Source organism: Lupinus angustifolius, chromosome LG06, assembly GCF_001865875.1.
Source record: "Lupinus angustifolius cultivar Tanjil chromosome LG06, LupAngTanjil_v1.0, whole genome shotgun sequence".
Taxonomy (NCBI): domain Eukaryota; kingdom Viridiplantae; phylum Streptophyta; class Magnoliopsida; order Fabales; family Fabaceae; genus Lupinus; species Lupinus angustifolius.
The window spans coordinates 32,034,060-32,059,433 of record NC_032014.1 but is presented as its reverse complement, the minus strand read 5'-3'; the positions used below and the strand labels follow the sequence as shown (position 1 = coordinate 32,059,433).

Here is a 25,374-nt window from a genome sequence, read left to right as displayed (position 1 = left end):
GCTTGATTTTCACGGAGCGTGCATCCTTCCTCCTTGCAGTGAGAAGGAAGTCTTTAATCTCATTAATCTGCTTAGGCTGCATTCAACATTAAAAACACCACAGCATTGGTGAGCAGCCACTACCAAAACATCACATAAAAGTATAGGTGTGTGTTTGGATGAGATTATTTTTCAGAAATAATTGTTTTTTTCAAAAGGAATAGAATTTTGAGGATAAAATAAACCAATTATAGAGGCTTATTTGGGCTGAAAAGAACAACTCCATAAAATAAATTTGTGAAAATAACTTGAAAAATAGCTTAGGACCTTCTCACCTTCCCATAAGCTCTGTTTATAGCTTATTTCAATAAGCTTTTAAGAGAAAATTATCAAAATAAGCATTTTCCATGATATTTATAATATAAAAGAACTTATTGATTAAGCTCTTAATTAAGTTGTTTACCTAAACTCCATAAAACTAAAATAAAAGGCACAATCTGAACAAACATGTAAAAACAATGAAAGCAAATATCAGAAACTTAAACCAAGCAACACATCAAATCGAACATTTTACATATCAAACATGGCTACCAAATATTCAATTCTGAATTAATCAATTAAGCAAAAAATTAACCTTTAGCAAGATAATAAAAATAAAAAAATTGTTTCGGCTCCATCATCTTTGTATCTACACTTATTTTAATCCGCCAATAAACAAATAAATATTAAAATCACAAAATGAACAAGTAAAAATCAAAGTTGGCGTGTTATTGAGAAATTGAAAAAAGAGAATGCAAAAAGCTACAACAATTGATGAAAATATGTGATTCGTGTCTGAATACAAAAAATAAATACCATTTTGAAGTTGGCTGTGATTTCTTCCTCAAAAGGCTCGACTTCACTATCCCACTGCAGATTCAAAATCCTGATTTTTAGGGTTCATAAACTATAAACCCTAGATACAAATTTATCCTTTTCCAATTTCGACCCTGAAGTATTACATCTAATGACAATAATACCTTTTGATAAAATGGGCTTTTATGTTCACTTAGCTCAGTTTATATGGGCCATGCTAAAAAATATATGGGCTCTGCATTTTGACAATTATTTTTTTGGACCTCAAGTTTTGAAATTTGGGTCCAATTTCATTGAAAAAACTCTAAGCATATTTTCCTCCAATCAAACACATTATCTTTGTATTGGCATGTTGATTCTTACAAAATAATTTTAATGTCAACCATATTTTCTTGCATTGTAAGTGTAACAAGAAGTAAAACAACAATTGTTGGAGCCATGCAATGTAGTTTTTTTAATGTGATTTGGTTTATATCGAGTTATTTTTAAACCTCTGTAATCGTGAATCGTGAATGATTCCGTAAGAGAAATAATCAAACCAAACAAAAAACTAAACTGAACCATATTTTTCGGCTCAGTTTGGTTGAAGCCCATTGGTTTCCTAGTTCAAGTCATAACCACTTACACACTTTAACTAGCAACAAGATGATATGAACATGATCTATTATTTCAAGTCTTAACACTTCTAACAAACTTGAATTGTTTTACAACCAAGCCAAATTTAAAGTACTCCTTCTACTCTACAAAGATTGAAAAAATAGTCTCAAAAGTTATTCCAAATCAAATACTTAAAATCTCCAACATCAAATTTTATTGCTGGATGATTTTCATACATTTGTATTGAATTTTGTATGGAATTGGTCTCCCTTTCTAATACTTCATACTCAAGTGATTTTTTGTATACAAAATATATAACACCAAAGAAAATTCTAAATACCTTAGCCTATATCTTTACCAAAAGAAAAAAAAAACTTTCACTTATGTATGTATATACAATGTTGCACCTTCTATATGGGATTTCTTGGAAGCTGCTTGCGCTTTTTTTTCCTTCCAATACCTGGTCCCTAGTTCCTTAATTCTTGTCGAGTAAATAGGAATGTCAGAGATCGTGTATGATGTATCATACGCTGTTTCGCGCTATCGAAAACATGACATTAATTATTGTTTTTGTTGCAGAAGACAGCGTATGAGACAGTATCTAGGACAACATATCTTGATTCATTAAATAGAATATAATGAGTGACTAATGTTAATCTCTTTTGCTGATCCTAATTCCAAGCTATTTCCTGCTCCAAAATGAGGCTCCACAGAACCATCACAAAGATGATTATGTTGTTCATGATGTGCCTTTATAGTCCATAGCAAAACCAACAATACCATGATCACTGAAAGAAACACCATTCCTACCCATACCATCTTGGAAAATTTGTTCAAAGGATTGCAGTGTTTGACAAGGACTATAGAGAATGCATCTTTTACTAGTTGGCATTCTAATAAATCTTCCATACTAGGATATAAATTTAGAAGGTTCTGAATTGAACTTGTATAAGCCTCAACTCTCAGGTATTCATTGCTGGATATGGAATATACATTGTCACAGGTTCCTTCATTGGCATTGGAACAAGTAAGAGGCTTCAATACCTGAAGTAGAGGATCAGGAAAACAACAGCTTAAGGAGGTGTTTGGTAGTCTATAGAGAAATTATGAGAGTAAAGTTATTAGAAATTTACGATAACTCGTGGCCTTCCCGTAAGCTATTTTTATCTTATTCCAATAAGATTATCGGAAACGTATGGAAGTACAGTCTTTTTTAGCTTATTTAATAAGCATATGATTAAGTTGTTTACTCAAACGCGACAGGGTCGAGCAAAAATAGAATACATAAGTACATTGTTATCCCTTTTTGTGGTGTACCTTCGGGATATCGCCTATTCGTATAGTATTATATGGGCAATTCTCTGGCTGGTATGAATACTGAGGTGGCCCTGAGAAAGGATTGCAAACATGAGCTAGATTTGAATATGAAGTTCCTTGCATGACAGATATGTTTGCATTCACCTGCATGTTTGGAATAACTTATATACAGTTTATTTGAGCTTATGAGAACAATATATGAAAGAAGCTTATGAAAATAACTTAAGATCTTTCCATAAGCTTATTAGAGAAGCTTATGAAAACAGTCTTTTTAGCTTGTTTGAGATTATGCAATGTTTACCTGATTAACAAGGTTGTAAATCCCTGCACTAAAATCAGATAGGATTGGTTTTGCTGAGAGCAATTCATTACAAGGGAGGATGGAGCTTAAGCTGTTGTTATAGGGATTCTGTTGAAAGTTGGCAACAGCTATGCATGCATCACTAGAAAATCTGCAATATAGTGGAAATATCAAGTAATTAAACTCAAACTTCTTCACCAACAAGACGTTGGTCTAATGGTATAAGATCCAACTAGTTCCCTAGATAGACCAAAATGTCAATGGTTCGATTCCTAGGACCTACACTTGTTGGAAGAGACAACCATACATCCTGAAAGAGATTAGTTCCATACTCAAAAAGGGTAAGGGGATATACCCTTGGTTATACCAAAAAAAACTCAAACTTGTACTTTTTAAACACATTGCAGGACAAAATTGAAAACTCATCAGTATCAGTAAATTAGAAAGGACTTGAACTTACTTGTATAAGAAGAAATAAACTCCAAAGAATATCCAGCATATAACTGTCATCAACCAGCAAAATACCACAAGCCTGTGAAAAAGAAGAGCAATAAAATAACAAAACTTTAGATTAGGGATACATACAATTTATGCTAACATCTATACTTGCTTCTAAGGTTTCATGAAAATACAATTTAGCTTCCTTACAGGTAAAGTGCCCTCCATAACCTCAATATTCCAGAAACTGTCCACAGAAAAATTCAACATTTAATGAGAAACATGCATCTATTTGATAGATATATCAGAACAGAACATATATTTTTTGTTCTGTGTTTGGTAGATTCTATGAACAAAACATGACAAGAGATTGAACAATATAACATTTTGATTCCAATAGAACAAAACATGCTGTTATTTAATGTTGTATCATGTTTTGTCCTAACACCAAATACTACTTAAGCAAGATGCAAAGAATTGAAATTGACACAAGGATAAAGATAGAAGTCATTGATGTTATGCATGAAGAGTAGCTCAATTGAAAATACCTGACATAGCTAAAACAGTAACCAAGTTCAAGCTTATGATCACAATGGTAACTACAAACCTGCAATTAAAACCATACCCTTATTTCCATGCAATTCATTATTCATCTAACATTTTTCTCTAAGTTATATAAGGATTGATAAAAGAGTCTTACACTACTTTCAAACCCTTGTTAATAAGGACCCTATTCTTTCTAGCTTGCTCTTCAATATTTGCAGATGCATCATCAAGTTTTTCAGTAGTAGAGTTAAGATTTCCACTATTCTCAACATTGACATTGGCTTCAGTGAACTTATTTTCCATGCCTTTTAATGCTCCTGTTGTGTTGTGAATTGTTTCTGATGCATCATTTGCTGTGTTAATTATGATTTCAACTGAATTTTTTGCTTCAGAATGGAATCTTGCACTCCCTGCTAGAACTAGTCCAGATGCAACTCTATAGAAACAAGAGCCATGCATATATATATATACATATATACATTAGTTGTCTTGGCACACAAGTTTAGCTGTAAGAAAAAGCCATTTGGGCTTAAAGGTGGATATTGTACAAATCAACTTTACCATGCGGTGAAATTCACAACTTTTTGGGAGGGTCAGTCACGTATACCGAAAGATAGTACCAAAAAATTAAATTCACAACTTGTATTTAGAAAGATATAGATGACAAGGATCAAAGTTTAGATCATTTAGGACATGTGTTTAAGCTTTTTCCACACAAAAAATCATTATTTTGAGTTTTTGACAAAAAATAATCATTTGGGACATTTACATGTTTATTTGGTTGGACTTAAAGTTGAAATTCAGCTTTTATAAGAAGCTATCCTTGTAGCCAAAGCAAAATTAGTTCTTGATTTTCATAAAAGTGATACAACCAAAATCATTTTTTTTAATATTTTAGAATCACTTTTTTGTGTTAACCAATGATATCCCTCACTATACACTAAAGATTTAACTAACTTTTACAACTCTCAACCAATTCTTTGGGTTTAGAATCACTTTTTAAGCTTAAAGAAATGTTTCCTTTGTCTTATGAGCTCAAACACCATAGCCAAAAACTAAAGTAGTTAAATGAAAGCAATAAATAAATAACTTACATGGCTAATATGGTGAGAAATATAACCATAGGTATAAATATAAGATCACAACTCTTGTAAATACAAGGAGAAACCTTCTTCATATTTCTTCCTCCATCACCATTGCTATAATACTTGGATATTACCACAAAAACTCCATATACTATTCCACACAAGAACAAAAACACCCCAATTGAATATCCATATATTCCTGTGAAAATCAGTGACTGCAAAACATTAAAGAAATGTTAATAATATGGTTGATATTAGAAACTAGACTTAGAAACAAAAGAGGGTGAGAAAATTACACTCCAATAATGCTTGTTTGTGATGTTAAATCCTCCTATGTATTTTTTGAGATTATCTAAAGGATCCACTCTAATAGTATTATCTTGCTGTATAATGGATTCTGAAACATTATCTGCATCAACCATAGAAAAAACATAGTAAATACATCTAAGCTAATTGAAAATATATAAACATGTACTATAGAATATGTAACATTTATTAGTCACTCAACTTGGGGTGATACAAGATTCAAAATCATATTGTACAAGCTAATTAACCATTTTTTTAGTTCATTTTTCTGTTAAGTTTTGATTAGAAATCCAAAATTATATTCCAATCTTTTCTCTACATTTATATTCATATACACTCTAAAATAAGGATTTGTTGTCCTAATTGATATCCTAAACTATGTCTTGGATCAATGATATTGAAGCAAAAACAGAAAAATAATAAATATTTAATTTTTTTAACTTACATGACATATTTTTATTGGTTCGTGATATAGTTTGGGACACTATTTAAAACAATAAATCCTTCACTTTCACTGTAGGAGAGAGACACTTATCTTTGTTTTGTCCCATTAAATATAAATCTATCATTTAATAAGTGGAAGACAATAATGACTTACAATTTTGAAATTAAAATAAAATTGTTAACTTTCTTTATTATGTACTTGTCTCTTGAAATTTAGAGTGTGGAGGGCCAAATAATTAATAATTAATTAGCACCAAGTGTTAATAAATACCACATGACATAAAATAATATACATTTTAATCTTCGTTGAGAATTATCTTCATCAATTTATGATTAATAAGTGTCTGACCATTAAACATGTGCTTTTTTAAGACACAAATTTATTATATGATATGCTAATTTTTATTTATTTTTAAGACTAATATTGAGTTTAACATATATGACTGTCATTGTAAAGATTTATAATAGTCAATAAATCATCCTCATTCATTTATATTATTTTTTTGAAGTAATATAAGGCCTCGATTCATTTATTGTTTTAAAAATATATTTTAATTAAAAATAATTTAAAATCTGAACCTTTTAAATTTCTAAGTGTCATGTGTCATTATCTCTTTCAGTACTGGACTCTCCAGTATCGAAGAGGATCCAGATTATTAAGAAACATAGTAATTGGAGAAAAACTAAATAACTATATTGAGGTAGTAGAGTCTCTAACGAAACAAATTCTTACCTACCACAGAATCACTTGGTGAGATTGATTGTGCTGCAATTTCTGGGAAAATCATAACTATAATCAAAATAATAGATACTAGGCCATTGATTCTTTTGGGTATGACCATCATTAACCTGCCAAATAATCAATATATTTAATATATTATTCCTACCAATTTGATCCAATGCATTTTTTCATGGTCTATAATCAAATATGAATATGCATAATAGCTATATACAAGAATCAAGTAAATATACTTCATGTGTATATATTATTTAAACTTTGCCTTTAGTATAGAATGAGTTAGTTGCAAGAAAAGAACCTATATATATTAACTATAGATATGCCATGCAATATTTTCAAAGTATCTTACCTTATAATTTGAGAGATTAAAGGTACTAGAAATTCTTCTTAAGACCAACAAGAAGATTTGGTAGCTTTTTCTGTGGTAGTACAAATTTTCTTCCTTCAGAGAAAAACTTAGCTTAAAGCTTAAAACTGCTATATAACTTATCTTCACAATTCTCCCTATCCATGAAATTATTCAACTCTCAAAAGGGTGCAGAAAAGTGTATATATATAAGTATGAAAGCACATGAAAACTCAAAAAGATTATTCACATGAGAAGCTTAAAAGAGCAAGAAGCTAAAAACCTTAACTGAAACACATATCCTCTGAATTTATCCATCTTTAAGTAATTGTTGCAACACAAAAAAAGAAATAAAATTCATGGATGGGTTAGTTGGCTTAGCCATAGATGGGAGCATTTACCTCTTTTTTATAAGCTTGGTTTTGGATTTATAACTTTTTCCCAATGTTAACATATATTATAATTTCTCTACTCAACCCCTTGTAATCAATTGTTAGATTTTTTGTATAAGCAATGATATCTCTCTATTTTATGAGTAAGGAACTAATATTTTTTAAGTTGTGTGAGTATTTATCTAACAAATGTCATTCATAGAAATCGAACATTTCATCTTTTGGTCTATCCGAGGATCCAATAACGTCTTACACTATTAGGTCAATGTCTTATTGGTTTGAACTTGTATGCTACTTTTATTGGTGGAAAAAATAACAGAAAAAAAGTGTTAGACTAATAAACAAGAATAAGCCTTACCAAATAAAGAATATAATACTAACTTTATTGCATTTAAGGGTAGACAAAAAACTAGCCAATATTACACAAAGAGGTGAGTTTCATGCATCTTTGGATTGTGAATAGGGAAGGAAGAAAAAAGATGATACAAAAATAGGGAAGTAACTGGACTTTTTACCATTTAATTTTCATGTAAAAAAGGAAGAAAAAAAAAAATGAAGGTGGGTTAGTTTGACTCAAATACAATATTTGGTGAAAAGACAAAAATACAATTTTATTCTATTTTATTTTATTCATATTTCATTTTCTTTCCAAAAATAGAGAGATTATTATTGTCCAAATGTTAAACCTAATCCACTTTGACTTGATAGACATCAGCTCCAAAGAATTCATAAATATGTGTCACCTATTCCAAAAGGACTTTATATATATTATATATGACTCAAGTCTAAAACCTCAATTTCTCTCTCATTCCTTTGCTTCTTAAAGTCAACATATGACAAAAACATGACTTTTTGGTCAAGGTAAGTGGTCTTCATTTCATACATGTTTCAGGCTATCTTAAAGTTAGGATAGGAACTTGGAATTGGGATTTGGAGAGAATAGACAAACAATAAATTTATTACTTGATTTTATTAGTCCAAGTTTGATGTACTTAGAGTAAAAAACTATGTTTGGAAACTTATTATTCTATTACATATTCAATTTGACCACATAATTTTGTTCCAACACTTGTCCTTAAAAGTGATTGTGCTGAGGTCATAACATCTTAAGTGGGAAGGAACCAAACTTGGAAATACTTTGGGTTAGTTAATAAAGATTGTACTATAGTTAAACTTTCTCCACTTTTAGTTTTAGATCTTGTCTTTTTAGGAGGAATAGGAATAAAGTAGCTCATGAGTTAGCTAATCTTTCTCTTTCAAATCCAAATTGTGTATGGGTTGAGAAAGCTCCTAAACATATTTGTGATGTTGATTTAGGCAGCATGGTTCAATACTCATACTTTTTTGTACTACCAAGAATTTCTCATTATTCTATAGGTAAAGAACTCATCTTTTTTGGAGTGCGTGATTGTTTCTTTCAACAAATGTCACTCTCAATAATCAAACTTTTGATCATCTTAAAAATGTAGCAGAGTCTTACACCAATGCTTCATTTCAATAACATAAACATTCATAATAGGTAAGGATGACAACGAACATGGGTGGACGCGAGTAATGTTTTCTCGTTCCCAAATCCACAATATTTGTCGGTACCTGTGCGGGTATTTATGGGTAGTGTTATGAGAACCGGATCGTACTAGACGATCCGACCGGTTTGACCATTGACCGGACTTGAAAACGGTTCTGGTTTGCAGTCTTAACTGAATGAGAGTTGGACCGCTTTGAACCAACAAAATTCCGGTCTGACCGTGCTAAATGTGGTTAAACCGGAATAACACGAGAAGTAAACCAGAAGGTTTACTTAAAATTATAAAAAACAATTGGAACATTACTCTAATCTTTTGTTTTACTCTTGTCCAAAAAATATTGGGAGATGTTATTTCAATATAATTAGACATAATTATTAATTATATATGAAATCATCTGGTTAAACATGATACGGGACCTCTTCCGGTTTGACGTAGAGCTGGTGTTTCACAACATTGTTTATGGGTACTCAACAAATATTTTATTTTAATTATATATTTATATAATTTGTAATAATTAATATATAAAATTATTATTATATGAATAATATGATCTATATTTGATAAATTTGTAATCATAGTGAAATAGGTGTAATTTATTATAAAATAATAATAAAATATATGATATATAATCTTAAAATAATAATTAATATATATAAAAATTTAATTAAAAACTAAATATATAAATCCACAAGTACCCAATGGTCGAATTTTTTTGTCATCTCTAGAAACAAGACTTTGATAGCATACCATATTTTTCTTGTTTGAGGTTTAGATCAAAGTCCTTACTTTGCACTAATTAAAGGAGTTCAATTTACATTTCTATTAACGCTTCATCTACTATTTGCATATAATTTTGACTAAAAAGAAAATTAACAAAATATAATTTAGTACATGGATATGGTAAATGATACACCCAAAACATTTTTTATGTTAGCGGATAAAGCTAAAAAATAAAAATAATTCTCCCCTATTAGCTTAACGATAAGATTTTTACTTAGTAAATAAGGTTTTCTAAGGCGTAACGATAATTATACCCTATTGGTTCCACAAGAAATATTTTTTACATTGTTTTGCTCAATAAATGATAAGGTTTTTGCTCAGTGAATAATTCTACCCCATTGTTAGTGCATATGGCTTTCTTAAATTAGAAAACAGCTTATCGACTTGTTTTATGCTACGTTTATCTACTCTTCCCGAATAAGTGAGAGTCTCGTATACCGTTTTATTAATTTTATTTTTTTAGTATATGACAGCCTTTATGCTTCTGCAAGAAACAGAAGACGTTTGGATTTGGCTACCGGGTCAAAAAAGGCAGCAAAAATATCGTGTTTGTAAAAGGTTCACTGAATAATGCTCATTTTTGAGACTATCATTAAATAAAAATTATAAATGTCATAATGGGTTAGCAACTGAACCATTAATAATATAAAAATACCCTTATAGTGTTATTCAATTACCAAATAAACTTGAAGTGTTGTTTGGTTTGAACACTTCTGATACGTTTGTGAACAGAGGCAAATGTTATTCTAGCCATCAGTGTTTATTTATATCTTGGACTTCTTTGTGTTGGATTTCTATTCTTAAACGCTAAGATCTTGTTTGGAAGTGGGGTTTTGGAGGGGAAGAGAAGCAAATTGAAGGCTTTGGAAAGTCTTCATTTGTTTGGGAGTTGAATGAAGGAGAGTGGAAGGTTTTGGAGGGTCTCCAAGTGTCTATTTTTAAAATCCTCAATTTGGGATTTTTTGGAGATAAAATGTCAAAATAGTTAAATATTTTTAATAATATTATATAATTATACATTATTGTTCATTTCTCATTGTTAATTATATTTTAAAAAATAAAATAAAAAAATATTCTAACATTATCCTTAATTTACTCACCCTTGTCTAAATTTCATACTTTCAACTAAAAGAGAAGATTTAGACTTTGAAAGTAGACTTTGAATACACAAATTTATGAATACAATTGACCAACCAGTAGTGTAAAACCTTCCAATAAATAAAGGACTAGGAGTTTAAAAACATGTAAAACCATACAAATTTTCAATTACCCAATTCTTCAACCAGTAATTAACATAACCCATAATTAAAAACACTGCAATGGAATAATGAAATCTGATCCATGTGCATAATTGAAATGAAAAATGGGTTTGAACATAATGGAATATGACAATCTACATCATTTATACAATATATGGACAATAAAATGTAGAATGACAACTAAGTCTTTTACTGTTGAATAGAGTCGGCTACATAAATCAAATGATATAATAGTGTTCTGTTATTAATCATATCAATAAGCAAATTATTTACATCTAAATCGTTCTCAATGGTTTCGCCTGCACGTTCTAAACAAAATTAAATAACAACAACAGCCGAGTTTTAGTCCCATTAGGGAATCGAAGAATAAGCGACATCATGATGGCGGCAGTTGGAGAGTTGTTCTCGGAAGTAAGGAATTGGCTAGCTCTTCATTCAACTTTGCAGGAATACTCGGCATTTGCTTCATCACCTCCGGCGAGTCGTTGAAACTACCCATGAAAATGATGAGTTTTATGAAAATAATACACATGCTATGTTTTAATTAGTGAACATAGATTCACCTAAGTTTTCTCCTTAAAATGTCACAGCTTAATGTTCTAACTTCTAACTTCACATACCATTTGTCAAAAGAGAAATAAATAAATCACTTACATACACCAATAACTTCTTCAATATAAAAAGAACAAAACAATATATAACTTACTCATTCATGATTTTAAGTATGTTATCTCTAGTTTGGCAGAAAAGATTGATGTTCTCCTGAATCTGGAAACAAAACAAAGAGAATCAGAAAAATGTGGAGCAGCGTAAACCTCTAATATCGCTTCTGAATCCGAAGCATCTGACAAATCGAAACTGAATTGATATAAAGAGAAGCAAACTACACAATTTCTCAACTCAAAGATTACTTAATTTAGACAATTTCTCAATATTTTCCACACCACAATAAAATTAGCTAACAAATTTTTTTAACTCACCTGAAAAGAAGAAAGATTTGCAGAAATTTGATTCAAGGCCTGTGCATTGTGCTCCAATAGCTCACCAGTGGGACCTCCAATTGCTGCAACAAGAAAACAACTCAATTTTGAAAAGAGAAGCCGGAACATTTAAAGAAGAAACACGAACAAGAAGCCTGTACTATCGTGCTTGAAAACCACAACATCGAAAGCTATGAAGAAACTCACAAGATATGGAACCTGACCTGTATAAGAAATGCCATCATCATTGTCCATTGCAATCATCGGCAGATGTACATATGGGGGCACATTGGGCCGAGCAGCGAAGTGAGATGGCTTTACTGCAGGATCAGAAACTCTTTCCTGGAACAAAAATAGGTTTCTGCTAAGCATATAAAGTCTCATTGCATAGCAATAGCAAGAAAAGGAGAATGTTCAACATATAATAACCTCCACATTCTGTTCTAGAACGAACCGACATCCATATAACGAATTACACATTAAAAGGCTCTTAAGAGTGAAACACAAACCAATTAAAAGAGTGTCCAACAAATGTAAACAGTACCTTTTTATCTTTACTTTTCCTTGTCAAATTATGATCATCCTTCCTTCTCTTGCTATTTTCTTTCTTCTGTAAGAAAATGCAAAAGAAACAAGTTGTTATCAATAAGAGTAAGCAGAAACTAAGTTTAAAGCAATCAAATAGCTGAAAAATAAAAGTTCGATCGGTTTTTCCGGTTGTCAAGGGTGGGGAGGGTTGCATGAGGAATCAAAGTGTCTAGCATCATTCTAATGGAGGAACCAGTCATGAAAAACCCTTTTCAATCAGGAAGGCACAGCACATGCAGTCATAAAGAACTTTATCAAGTATCTATGTAATTCAATAAATCTTATTAACAATCTTTTCTAAGATAAAGAACAAGATGTAACAATCATTAGGCATAAACCTTATAGAATTTATAACTACATAATGAAAACATTTGGTGGATGTTTATTATGCATTGACATAACATACCTAAGATAAGATTCATATGTCTCCATCAAATGATAAATTCTCACAACCACAAAGTAGGCACATAAACTCTTCAACACTTTATGGTAATCTTCTAAAAAGGTTGAGATAAGTTAGAAATGCTGCCTATTCGATACATGGTACAAATGGTTCAAACTTGAAAGGTCAAAACCTTATACCTAATGCAATAAAACTGTTATGAACTAGGGAAATAGAATATAGTACAACAACAACCAAGCCTGGATCTCACTAGGTGGATCGGCTGGGAAATAGAATATGTCAGTCACAATTACATAAATGACTTGAGGCAGCAACAAACAAGTATGTAGCTTACATTCATCCACCTGGCCCGCAGTGCTACATCTCGGACCGTCTTATTCTGTAGTTGTAGGGCTATCTTCGCAAACCGTACTATATTAGATGCTGAGGCATAACTACAAAGAAACATTTGTAATTTTCATTAATTTAAGGATGAGTTAGGTGTTGAACTGTATGACAACAGAAATGAATCAATTGTGTGATCTAAGTACAAACACAAATCAAGCTTGCATAATAGAGTAATTAATTAAATATCACTCCTGAAAAGCACTTGGATAATGATTTCAAAATTCCATTGCAACTAGCACAACATGAGGATTGACCAACAGAAGATATCTTCACCCATGCAGACCATTGAAACTCAATTCTTGGTAGAGAACCGTGAAGTGGTTCTTGCTTACCAATTTGTAGTTATTTTGTAAATTGGTTCCTTATAAGGAATGAACTAGATTCTTATGAAGTGTAATTGGTGATGTGCGCTCACCTACATGAATGAGTTACAATAAAGAAGAAAAAAACTTATTTGGGTGTGTTTCTCCTATGGTAAAGCAAGAGTTGATTCAAACCTACAAGAAGCAGCTGTAGAAACGGTTGTGGAAGGAGCTATAGAAATCCTACTTATCAACGTCATGAGCTTATTTTAAATTGGTTCATTTATTAAGTTTTTTCGTCAAAATTTAAATCGACTCATTTATTAAGTTTTTGCCTAATCAAAGTGATCCACTTAAGTGAAACATAAGCAAACTATTAAATCATATTAGACAATAAATGATCCAAATCAAATATGGAATTAGATCAAAGAAAATTAAAACCAAATATCTTACAATATAGCTTGCCACAATGGTAAGGTTGTTGCAAGTTCAAATCCTAGAAACAGTCTATCTGCTTACGGGGTAAGGCTGTGTACATCTATCCTCTACAAACCCCACTAAGTGGAAGTATCATGTACTAGACCCCTTTTTATTAATTATTTATAATTAATATTTAATGGTAGTAATATAAGTATAAATAACATACCGAACATATCAACTAACTATACCTCTAACATATCAGTATTTGACAAGATAACATACTCTTTACTATGTAACCGTACCAAAGAGAACCACATATAAGGTGACTATGATCAGACTTCTACTCCATTTTAGTAGTATAAATGTATAATCAATTTTAGGGTGCCCTAATTTCTGGTCTATCTTTGTGTAAATAAATGGAAGTAAGCATGCATTTTCAGGATGATGAGTGATGACAAAATAAACTAGAGGAAACTAATTTAGGAAGCTTAAATCAAAATGACCAACTTGACTCATTTAATAAACAAGCCAAAATTTTCAGGTGCCGTCCAATTACTGCTATCTATATTAATATGAAAAACCCCAAGGAAACCCATTAAGGCCAATTTCTTCAGGCATAAAAATTTTATTCTAAGAAATACTTTTTTAAGGAGCTAAAAAATATAATTTCTCATAAAAGCTCAATATCAGCTTATTTTTAGTAAAAGCCTAACCAAACAAGCATGTAAACCTCAGAAGTGATTCTTTATTAAGAAAAAAACATTTTTTCACCAACAAAGAAATATTTTCTAAACAAACATTGCTAAAACTCATTTCCAATATCAGCACATCACATAAACCATAAAGATAAAACTTAATAAGGAAACCCAATATAAAATAAACACATCCTCAATTATCAATCCCAAAATTGAATGTAAACTAAAAAACTATTCACCAAAAATTAAATAGTAAACAAATAAAAAATTTACTAACTTGGTTAGTCCTTCTTCAAGGATGGCTTGTTCTTCAGTAGTCCAATCAAGTGAAATTCCAGGGTTATGCTTCATAGCTAAAGAAGTATCCAAAGCTGAATTTCCATTGAGTGAAGAAACATGATGAGTTTGTTCCTGATTATTGTTGTTCCTTGATGGGTTCGCCATAAAAAAAAAAACCCTTCTTCAAATACAATCAAAAATTGAAACTTTACACGATGTTTCACCAAATTCGATTAAAGGGTATCCAAATTGATGATTGGTTCCCGCCAATTACTGGAAAAATGTTACACTGCAAAAATCAAAATTGAAGAAAAAAAATATGAAATAGAGAGAGAAGGTGATAGAGATTAGAGTTAAGGTAATTGTAAAAGGATAGTGAAATTAAAATTGGAGTGTGAAATTGGAAAATAGGAAAAGTGAAAAAAATAAATTAAATAAAAAATTACCTTTTAAAGGAAATTGAGATTTTCTGCAACTAGATGATGACTCTGCCAACTAGTTCAATATTGAAGGAACTTTGTACAGAACAAACTTTTTATATCACTCATCAAATTACTTATTTCTCCTCCTATTTCTTCCTCTAGGAAATAGGAATATTGATTTTGTGCTTAAATTACTTTTTTTATTATTATGCTTCATTTTATTTTTTAATTTGGTAATTAAAAAACTCAATTTATTAGCCATTGTTTTAATAATTAATACTTATAACATGACACTTTCATCATAATAAAAATCTATTTTTATTAAAATATGTATTTTATGACTAAATACATTCTATTACACTTATCTGAAAAACAAAAACTAAATACTGAAATACATAATAAAATGTTTTTCTTATTATTAAATATACATCATTGAACAAATTCAGCTCTTTATGACTAAATACATTCTATTCCTTTTGGTTATTTGATTAAAGAGATCTACATATCTAATTTTACTTTAGTATTAGTAGAGACATAGGTTAAGACTGAAATATTAAGTGTGATATTTATTTCTTTATTTTAAGAAGTGTGATATTAATTTCTCACCCATGTGTTTATTGATTTGACAATGAGTGAGTTAATACAACAAACATTGTAATGTGATGTGTAAATGCATATAACCACAATGTAGTAGTAGTGGTTGATGAGCCCCACTCCAATCTCACAAATATACCTCTCTTTTGAAAATAAAATAAAAACATTTTTCACTTTTATTACACTAGCCAATGCTAATAGCAAGCATATTCCATGATAAATTAACTAATACACTAACATGCTTTAAATGATTCCTTTTGTTATAGAGAGAAGGAAAAAATATGATTCCTTATGTTTATATAATATGCTAAAAAGGATTTTGTTTATATAATAAATTAAAGACTAAGATTTGATTGATTGTATGGGTTAAAATGAATGCACAATTCTAAGTATGTATGTGTTTTTTCTTGAAGGAAATAATCCATTTGCTTGTATCATCTTTCTTGTATATATGTGTTTTTTCTTGAAGGAAAATAAGATATATGTCAAACAACGTTTTTTCTGAAGAAAAAAAGTTATATATCAAATAATGAGTGAATTTAAACAGATAAGTTGATATAAGGAAATATTTTATTCACTTATAAGGAAATATTTTTTTAATCTCGAGTTGGTGTTAATTTTTATAAACTAACATTATTGTATTGTCATCTTCTAGTTCTAAGTTATTTTCTTCTCAAACAAATTGTATTTTGACTACAATTTCCAATGCCATCAATATTTGCCAACATGCTTTGTTCCAATGTGACTGTTATGGATCTAATGATGACACTTTTCTTAATCACATGTTAGTAATTTAATATTATTTTATAGAGTTTTATACATTTTTGTTTAATAATTTAAAATTATATTTACGGAAGAATCATTGTAATGGAGAGTTAAATTTAAGGGGTAATTAAAATACAAAAAAATTATTAATAATAATTACTTGCAAAATATATAAAGTTCACATAATTTTTATATATTATACTCTTTTTTAAAGACATGGAATGACTACATTAAAAAATATAGTGTATTATTTTTTAATTTTTGGCACAGAAGTTGGGATGGATCAACATGGTTCCTGTGTGGTCCAATTTTTTACTTTCCCATTGAGAAGTGGTGAAAGGGCTAACACATCTTTTAAGTGACCCAAGTTTTTTGTATTATTTGTCTCAGAAGTCACTATGAACCAACACAATTTTTTAGTTACCCAAAATTCTTTTCATTCTTCCATTATATTTTTTTTCTACTAAGAGTTGTGGACATTATTGTATACTTTTCCTTGACCCATTTTTTTAATTAAAAATGCTATTTTCTTGTTGTAGTGAATATAAAAATTCAATAGGCCTTCTAAGTGGAAAAGAAAATTTGTTTCTACAACTTAAAAGTTGTGTTGACTCGTTATGACTTCCGAGTGTAATAATAAACAAAAAAATCTTGGGTCAATTATAAGTCATGTTGACCTATTATGATTTTTGAGTGAAAAAGTTAAAAAAAAATTGAATCACTCAAAACTTATATTGGTCTATCATGACTTTTAAATGAAAAACAAATTTCTTTTTAATATTTGACCTAATACTATATTTAGGGATGTAGTAGGTCTTACACTATTAAACCAAAAACATATTGGTTACCACTATTAATATTGAAATGCGCCTATTAGACTACTACAAGAACAAAAATTATACATATGGCACTTAATAAATTAGCTCCCCTTAAACTATATTAGGGGTGAACAGGACCTGACCCTACCCGCTCATCCGGTACGGTCTGATCATGATCGGGTCTGGATAGAGTCAGGTCTGATCGGGCTTAGGGCCGAGTTTGGGTTCCAAAAATAGACTCAGTCAATATTTAGGGTCGGGTAGGGACCAAGCATGACTCGACTTGTCCCGTCATAGGGTCACTCACTCATCATGTTTTTATGTGTTTCTACTCAAATGTGTATAAAAGTAATGATACCTTTTTTTATCTAAAGTATCATTTATTCTTTAATTTTTCCATAATATATACATGATTAATAATAAATAAATATATATATATATATATCATTTTATATAGCAAATTTCATATTCATAATAATATTGAGAAGTCTTTATCTAAAATGAGTATGCATTATATTTAATCGGGTCGAGTTTAAAGGCTTACTCGATCGTTATTTAGGGTCGGTTTAGATTCGGGTCTAGAGTCGAGTCCGGTTTCAAAAAGTGACCCGACCAATATTTAGGGTCGGGTAAGGACAAGCCTTAACCTGTCCCAACCCGACCCATGTTCACCCCTAATCTATATGATATCAACTTGAGTTCATTTTCACTTGAAATGGGAAAAAAATAATATTTCTTAATTTTAAAATATTTTTTATTAAAAAACAACTAAAAATCATATTGTTAAAGATTAATACATGTTCAATATAGTTTGTATTCTCTTCATCAATAGAGAGACAAATGATAAAAAACATAGAGGAAAATATAGCTTTTAATAACACATCTTTCTATTTAATTATAATAAAATTACACTAACATTAAAATAAGAGAATAGTATCTTTCGTTGATATAAAAAGATAAATTATTTCTTTCAGTCACTAAAATCATCATTTCTCAAATTTAATCATTTTCTACAAAAATATTTCTAAAACTAAGCAAACAGTACATGTGTCACAAGATAAATTATCTTTCAGTAACAAAATTTCATTTGTCTCTCTATTACCAAAAAGATAGATGTTGTATCCAATTTGTAATACAACGGTTTAGAAACACGGACAAGGATCGTCTGTCCTAAGATATTCCTATCCCTTTGTACCTAGCCAATGAAACTACATAGAATAATGTGAAAATATTAATTTATATTATCATAATATATTTTTTATTTAAATTAATTTTTTTAATTGGACGGAGATATGGAGTGAGACCGGAACGAAAACGAGGACAGGTGATTCCCGTCCTAGGAACACCGCCATGCTATTTTTAGAAATGAGTGTTCTGATGTAGTTCCCGTCCAATGAACAAGAGTTAAAGTTGTGTTCCTTGGTAATTATAGCAACTAACCTTTTCACCCTTTTAACTATCACTTCATTTTTCTTTGACTTTTTTATGAACATAGCTTTCGTCACGTTCGTAGATTTTAATGTTGTCAATTCCATTCATGTCCTAATCAAACCCCTTTTCTACGTTTCTTATAATTCCCAATCCCCATTTCTCATTTTTCAATTCTACAATTTAAAGTTTCTTCCTTTTTCTTATTTCCTTTCTCTGTTTTTTTTGTTAGCGGTTTTTCACTCACGAATCCACAATTGCAATATCGTTGAGAAGCTTCAGAAGTTCATTTGGAGCTCAGATTCCTCAACTTTCAGGTTTTTTGGAACCCTAATTTCATTGTTTTTTAATCAGTTTGGTGTTGAAATCATGTGATGTCATGTTTGAATAGTGTTTTCTTTTCAATTTATTGTTCAAGTGTAAGTGTGTGACTATTTGAAGATTGAAGATTGAAGCTCTCTTTGTGGTTTTGATGCATAGCTATGAGGTTTGGGAAATTGGGAACTATTAGTGTAGTTATCAAATTATAAATATTGGTATTAGAGTTCTGCTTTGTTTTACTGGAAAACTTTCCCATGCAAGTTTAGAGTGAGTTATGCTTTTTCTATGCATCCTGACTTTTTTTCATTAGAAATTTAGAATATGCATAAATTTTGAAGGAAAATAATGAATATTCATGTTTTCAATACCAGTTTGATTCTGGTTTGAAAAAAGTTTTTTTCTAAAAGATCTGCTAGTGACTTGAGGATTTTTTTTCCAAAAATATTTTTAGCCGTTTCTTAATCGAATTTACTGCTTTTTTTCAGAGCATGTACTTCAACACTGCTAACCTTACAGGTTTACACTCATAGCAATTCTTAACAATTTTCAAGATTAGAGTAGAAATGAAAATCTCAGGGAGAAATTTGAGGTAGCACCTATTGTAGAAAATATAGTGTAATATCACATTAGGTGGTTTAGGGACCAATAAACAAGTATACATTTAGACCAAGAAAAAAATAGTAGGGTATACTTATAGAAGCCCCATTAAGGAGAGTGAATTTGGAGGGAAACCCAATAGCCAGAGGTTGACAGAGAGCAAGAAAATATGTAGGCAAAACCACTAAGAAAGATTTAGTTTTAAATGGATAGGACCTTACGGTATCAATTGATCCATGTACTTGATCTTATCTAGTGTGAAAAGACTTTGTCATTGTCGCTGTTCTTATAAATGTAGGTTTGCATGTTCATGCTTTTGGAAGTAAACCAGGTTATGTTCATGTTGAATTGTTTGTTTATAAAGGTAGCTAATATGAGTATACAAAACTTGCAGGCTTCAACATAGCTGGTAAAAAGGGAAGTGGTGCCTTGTTCAAATTTTTACTCGGAGGAGTCTAAAATTTGTTAAATTCCATTTTTCAACATTTCCAACCAAAGTATGCAATACCCTTATTCCCCTAAAGGAAGAGGAATTGGGTACCAGTCTTGTCCTAGATCTCAATTGGAGGGATCAACTTCATTAGACAGTAGAATGAGCAATTCAATTTCAGAGAGTATACCTAACAGCTTCTCTGAGCTCTTGAACATTGATGCTTACTTTTGCAATAGCCCTTCCATGACTGATCAGATATTGAGTAACTGGCTTCCATCATTTGCCTCAGTACCATATCCGTCACCCGATAGATTCAACCTAATGGAACATAACTGTGGGCAATTCTATACGACAGAGGTTAATGGAAATTGCAGTGCTACAGAAACCTTGCCTAGTTATGGGGAAAGAGCTGTGTTTCAGCAAATGGACAACCTACCTAGTTTCTCAGATGATGCAACTAACTTCAATTCTAAGCAAAAAGTTAACGGCTCTGCTCAAAATCATAATAAATTTGATATGGGCAATTACTTGATCTCCAGGCCACCTGGTTTGTCACTTGATGAGAGAATGCTGAGGGCACTGTCCTTCTTTAAGGCATCAGCTGGTGAGGGAATTTTGGCACAAGTTTGGGTACCAATAAAACATGGTGACCAATTCGTTTTAACAACGAGTGAGCAACCTTATTTGCTAGACCAAATGCTTTCAGGGTACCGTGAAGTGTCAAGGACATTCACATTTTCTGTAGGAAAATTGGGTTCTATCCCGGGACTTCCTGGTCGTGTGTTTAACTCCCAAGTTCCTGAGTGGACTTCCAATGTTGGTTATTACAATAAGGCTGAGTACTTGAGGGTGGAGCATGCAATTAATCATGAGGTTCGTGGATCAATTGCTTTTCCCATATCTGATGTGGACTCTGAACTACCATGCTGTGCTGTACTGGAACTGGTGACTACAACAGAAAAGCCTGATTTTAACAGTGAATTGGAACTTGTTTGTCATGCGCTCAAAGTACGTTTTCCTTTCTCTATTTTCAGCATAACTTCTGCCTTACCCTCAATTTATACCTCTTCTACTACACAAATGTATCTTGATGCATGTTGCCTTAGTTTGAGACAAAATTTGGATAAAGATTTAGCCCACTACAAGGCCTACCATCTTGAGCTTTCTCCATTTATAAATTCTGAATTATTATATATGGAAATTTGGGAATTTGTTTGGCACATTTGAAACTTTTTTTCCTCACATCAGCATTACTGACTTGAATGTGTCAATACAAAGTTTATAGTGGAGAACTTTATCTCAGCTGATGAAGCATCCAATATATTTAATGGTCAATACTCAATAAATCGATATATTCAATGTTGCTATCACACCATGTCTGAGAAGTGCCTACGGCAGGCTGAAGAATTTCTGTGGATGTGTACTACGTAATCATGTTTTTGTTGGTCATATTAGAGATCATGGCCAAAAAATTTAAAATAAAATAAAATTCATATACATTATTCAAAGACCATCATGCATTTCAGTCAATTCAATCATGGATGCACTCTTCTCTCTCCCTCTTTTAAGATTTGCACATAATATTGCAACTGAAGGTAGTAATGATAAATGTGTTCATCATGACTTTGTGCAGCTTGTAAATTTAAGGACTACTATGCCTCCACGACTTATTTCTCAGGTATTTACTTAAACCTGTTTTTTTTCCTGTTGATTTTCCCCACCACATAGAAACCTTAGAGAAAAAAAGTGAACATGAACTATGTTGAGATGTGGTTTCAGTTGGACTTTGGAGTTCTGCACTTCTTAGAATATTGTCTCCTTTTCCGCAGTGTCTTTCAAACAACAAAAGAGATGCTTTAACAGAGATAACTGATGTGTTACGATCTGTGTGTCATGCACATAGATTGCCACTGGCACTGACATGGATTCCCTGTTCTTATACTGAGTGCACAGAAGTTGAAGCTACCAGGATACAAATTAAAGAGGGTCATTCAAGTTCTAGTGAAAAAAGCATACTGTGCATCGAAGAGTCAGCTTGCTATATAGCTGATAGAGCAATGGAAGGGTTTGTTCAAACATGCATTCAACATCATCTTGAGGAAGGGAAAGGTATAGCTGGGAAAGCTCTGCAATCAAACCATCCTTTTTTCTGTCCTGATGTGAAGGCCTACGATATTAGTGAATACCCACTTGTCCATCATGCCCGCAAATATAACTTGAATGCTGCAGTTGCAATTAAGCTAAGGAGCACTTATACTAATGACGATGATTACATCTTGGAATTCTTTCTGCCTGTCACTGTGAGAGGGAGTTTAGAGCAACAACTTTTATTAGACAACCTCTCGGGTACCATGCAGAAAATGTGTAGGAGTTTGAGGACAGTTTCAGATGCTGAATTATCAGGAACAGAAAACTCACAAACGGGATATGAAAATAAAAATGTATTCAGTTTTTCCCCTATGTCTAGGAAAAAATCTCAAATACCACTAGTAAGCGGTAACCATAATTCAATCCAGAACATGTCACTGGAGGCATCAAACCTGAGAAACAGTGAAATTGAGCCTTCTCATAACCAGGTATTTAACTGCTACGTTCCTTTGAACCTAATAAATGAGTATTATTATCTTGCAAAATTTGTTGATAGCATATTCGTTTTGATGTATGTTTGTGAATTGTGAACAAATTTCCTCCTAAAATGAATGTATGACATGAGCATTTTTTAAGTTCACAGTGTTCATATATTTCAAGTGATTTTTACTTAACCAAGATTTTCCTAATCACATAATGATAACTGCTATTTCTAAACATTGAACTACACCGCAAAACATTGGCTCATCTCAGTCCTGAGCCTTGATGCTCTTAACATTGTTTACAATTATGGGTTGGAACAAGATACGCTTACCTTCTATTTTTGTTGTGACCAACAAATGTGGTTTGGTTGTTATTTTTGTCCAAGTTTGAAAGCAAACTCACACGGGATGTACCTCCAAATAAATTCTGCTGGAATTGATGATTGCTTAGTAGTTAGTACGTACACACTTCAAGGATTGTCTGTTAAAATGTTATTTTTATAATGATAAAAGTGGAATTTGATGTGAGAAGCATTTTTAACAATTTACAAGTTTTTGTGGACTATGGTGTAGAACATGGGACACAAATACTGAATGTTCATTATACTTCATTTATGTTACAATGGAATAAACAAATGGGAACACATCGGTGTAACAAATTTTAGTGTTTCCTGAGACTGCATTTAACATTTGTCAGATGTTGTCTTGCAGGAAGCAAATGAATCAAGAAGACAGGTTTTGAAAAAGCGAACAACATCAGAGAAGAATGTTAGCTTGAGCGTTCTACAACAATACTTTTCTGGGAGTCTGAAGGATGCGGCAAAAAGTATTGGTGGTTAGTTATTGACTTGGCTTATTTATTTCGGAAGTTACTACTTACCAGAGTCAACAATAAATGCAATGAGTATTTTATGAGGGAATGGTTGAAATGGTGCTGATTGCATGTTACATATATGCATTAAGAAGCACTACCCAATTGCAAAATTTAGATTAAATACAGAGGAGAGGTGTTTAGATGCGAGATTTCTAATATGCTAAACTAAGTGAAATTCATTAGCATACTTGTTAATGACAATTTAATTGTTAACATTTACTACAACTGTTCTATCTTAAGTAATTCCCTTTCCTTGTCCTAAGAAAATGGTCAATATTTATGATAGGTAATTCTTGTTAATTGAAACAAGTAGTTCTTAACAAATATTTCTTCTTTGAGCAGTTTGCCCAACAACCCTGAAAAGGATATGCAGGAACAATGGGATTTCAAGGTGGCCATCCCGCAAGATTAATAAAGTGAATCGTTCATTAAAGAAAATACAGACTGTGCTTGATTCCGTCCAGGGAGTGGAAGGAGGGTTAAATTTTGATCCATCTAAGGGGGAATTTGTGGCACATAAAAGTCATTTGCTTCCTAAGAAAAGTACTACGAAAGACCCTGGGCCTGTTACAGAAGTTGCAGTCCTAGTACCACCAGCGCCTTGTAGTGAAAGTGATAAGTCGGCATTTAAGTTTGAGATCACCAACGTTCATGTTATGGGAAAGCAACTTGTGCACTCATCGTACGAATTGAAGAAAGCTAATGCTTCTTCGGTTGATTGTAGTGAAGATTCAAAATCAATGGAAACGGAGTATGATATTTCATTGAGGGCAGAAAAATCTGAACGCGATATAGTTGGAATGGACACTGGTATGGATGGCGACGATGGGGTTGTTGAACTTAACCACCCTTCTTGTTCAAGCTTGACAAACTCATCTAATAACTCTAGTTCAATGATTCATAGTAGTTCATCCGCCTCTCAGAGCTTTGAGAACAAGGAGCATTCCAAAATCAAATCAACCGTTGCTGATAGTGAGTCAAAGATTGTTGTTAAAGCTACCTATAGAGAAGACACGGTTCGCTTCAAGTTTGATCCGTCTTCGGGTTGTTCCCAGCTATATGAAGAAATTGGAACAAGATTCAAATTACAAGAAGGGTTATTCCAGCTCAAATATCTAGATGACGAAGATGAATGGGTGATGTTGGTGAATGACTCGGATTTGCAAGAGTGTATCGATATAATGGATGATACTGGCACGCGTAACGTCAAGTTTCTTGTTCGCGATATGCCCTGTGTTTTAAGTAGCTCCGGCAGTAGCAGTTGCTACTTGGGATGCAGCTCGTAGAATGTGAGGTGATGCATGAATTCTATGCAACAACTCAAGTTTTGTTTTGACATTGTTTTTTATGCATGTTTGGATTCTTCATTTGGTTGGAGGAGTTTGAACTTTAGCCACCTTTCTTTGTGGCTGGTAGTTTAGAAGATAGGAAGATAGGACTCATGGAAGTACTATCATGTTAAATATGTAGTTCTGAATATCTTAGCAAAGCAGAAACATACAAATTTATATCAGTAGTCAGGAATTAATATCTTAGGTGGAAAGTTCGAGTAGCAACGACTTTAGAAAAGATGGTAGAATTGTGT

The 25,374-nt window shown here is 31.7% G+C and overlaps 3 protein-coding genes across 3 annotated transcripts; 1 reads left to right on the top strand and 2 right to left on the bottom strand.

Moving 5' to 3' along the window:
• LOC109351281 lies at window positions 1,617-7,308 on the bottom strand. Its single transcript, XM_019592708.1, has 11 exons — window positions 6,957-7,308; window positions 6,602-6,717; window positions 5,415-5,527; window positions 5,128-5,333; window positions 4,188-4,469; window positions 4,036-4,094; window positions 3,698-3,734; window positions 3,510-3,581; window positions 3,050-3,200; window positions 2,749-2,892; window positions 1,617-2,475 (listed from the first exon to the last, which is right to left on the bottom strand). The coding sequence occupies exons 2-11, from the start codon at window positions 6,711-6,713 to the stop codon at window positions 2,056-2,058; spliced, it is 1,596 nt and encodes a 531-aa protein (XP_019448253.1). The 5' UTR covers window positions 6,714-6,717; window positions 6,957-7,308; the 3' UTR covers window positions 1,617-2,055.
• LOC109351283 lies at window positions 11,003-15,521 on the bottom strand. The gene is made up of 8 exons (XM_019592711.1): window positions 15,414-15,521; window positions 14,966-15,256; window positions 13,219-13,318; window positions 12,438-12,503; window positions 12,118-12,235; window positions 11,894-11,976; window positions 11,620-11,681; window positions 11,003-11,404 (listed from the first exon to the last, which is right to left on the bottom strand). Exons 2-8 carry the CDS (start codon window positions 15,130-15,132, stop codon window positions 11,290-11,292), a joined length of 711 nt encoding a protein of 236 aa, XP_019448256.1. The 5' UTR covers window positions 15,133-15,256; window positions 15,414-15,521; the 3' UTR covers window positions 11,003-11,289.
• LOC109351280 (protein NLP9-like) lies at window positions 19,025-25,338 on the top strand. The gene is made up of 6 exons (XM_019592707.1): window positions 19,025-19,311; window positions 20,307-21,353; window positions 21,979-22,023; window positions 22,175-22,921; window positions 23,627-23,750; window positions 24,132-25,338. The coding sequence occupies exons 2-6, from the start codon at window positions 20,412-20,414 to the stop codon at window positions 25,073-25,075; spliced, it is 2,802 nt and encodes a 933-aa protein (XP_019448252.1). The 5' UTR covers window positions 19,025-19,311; window positions 20,307-20,411; the 3' UTR covers window positions 25,076-25,338.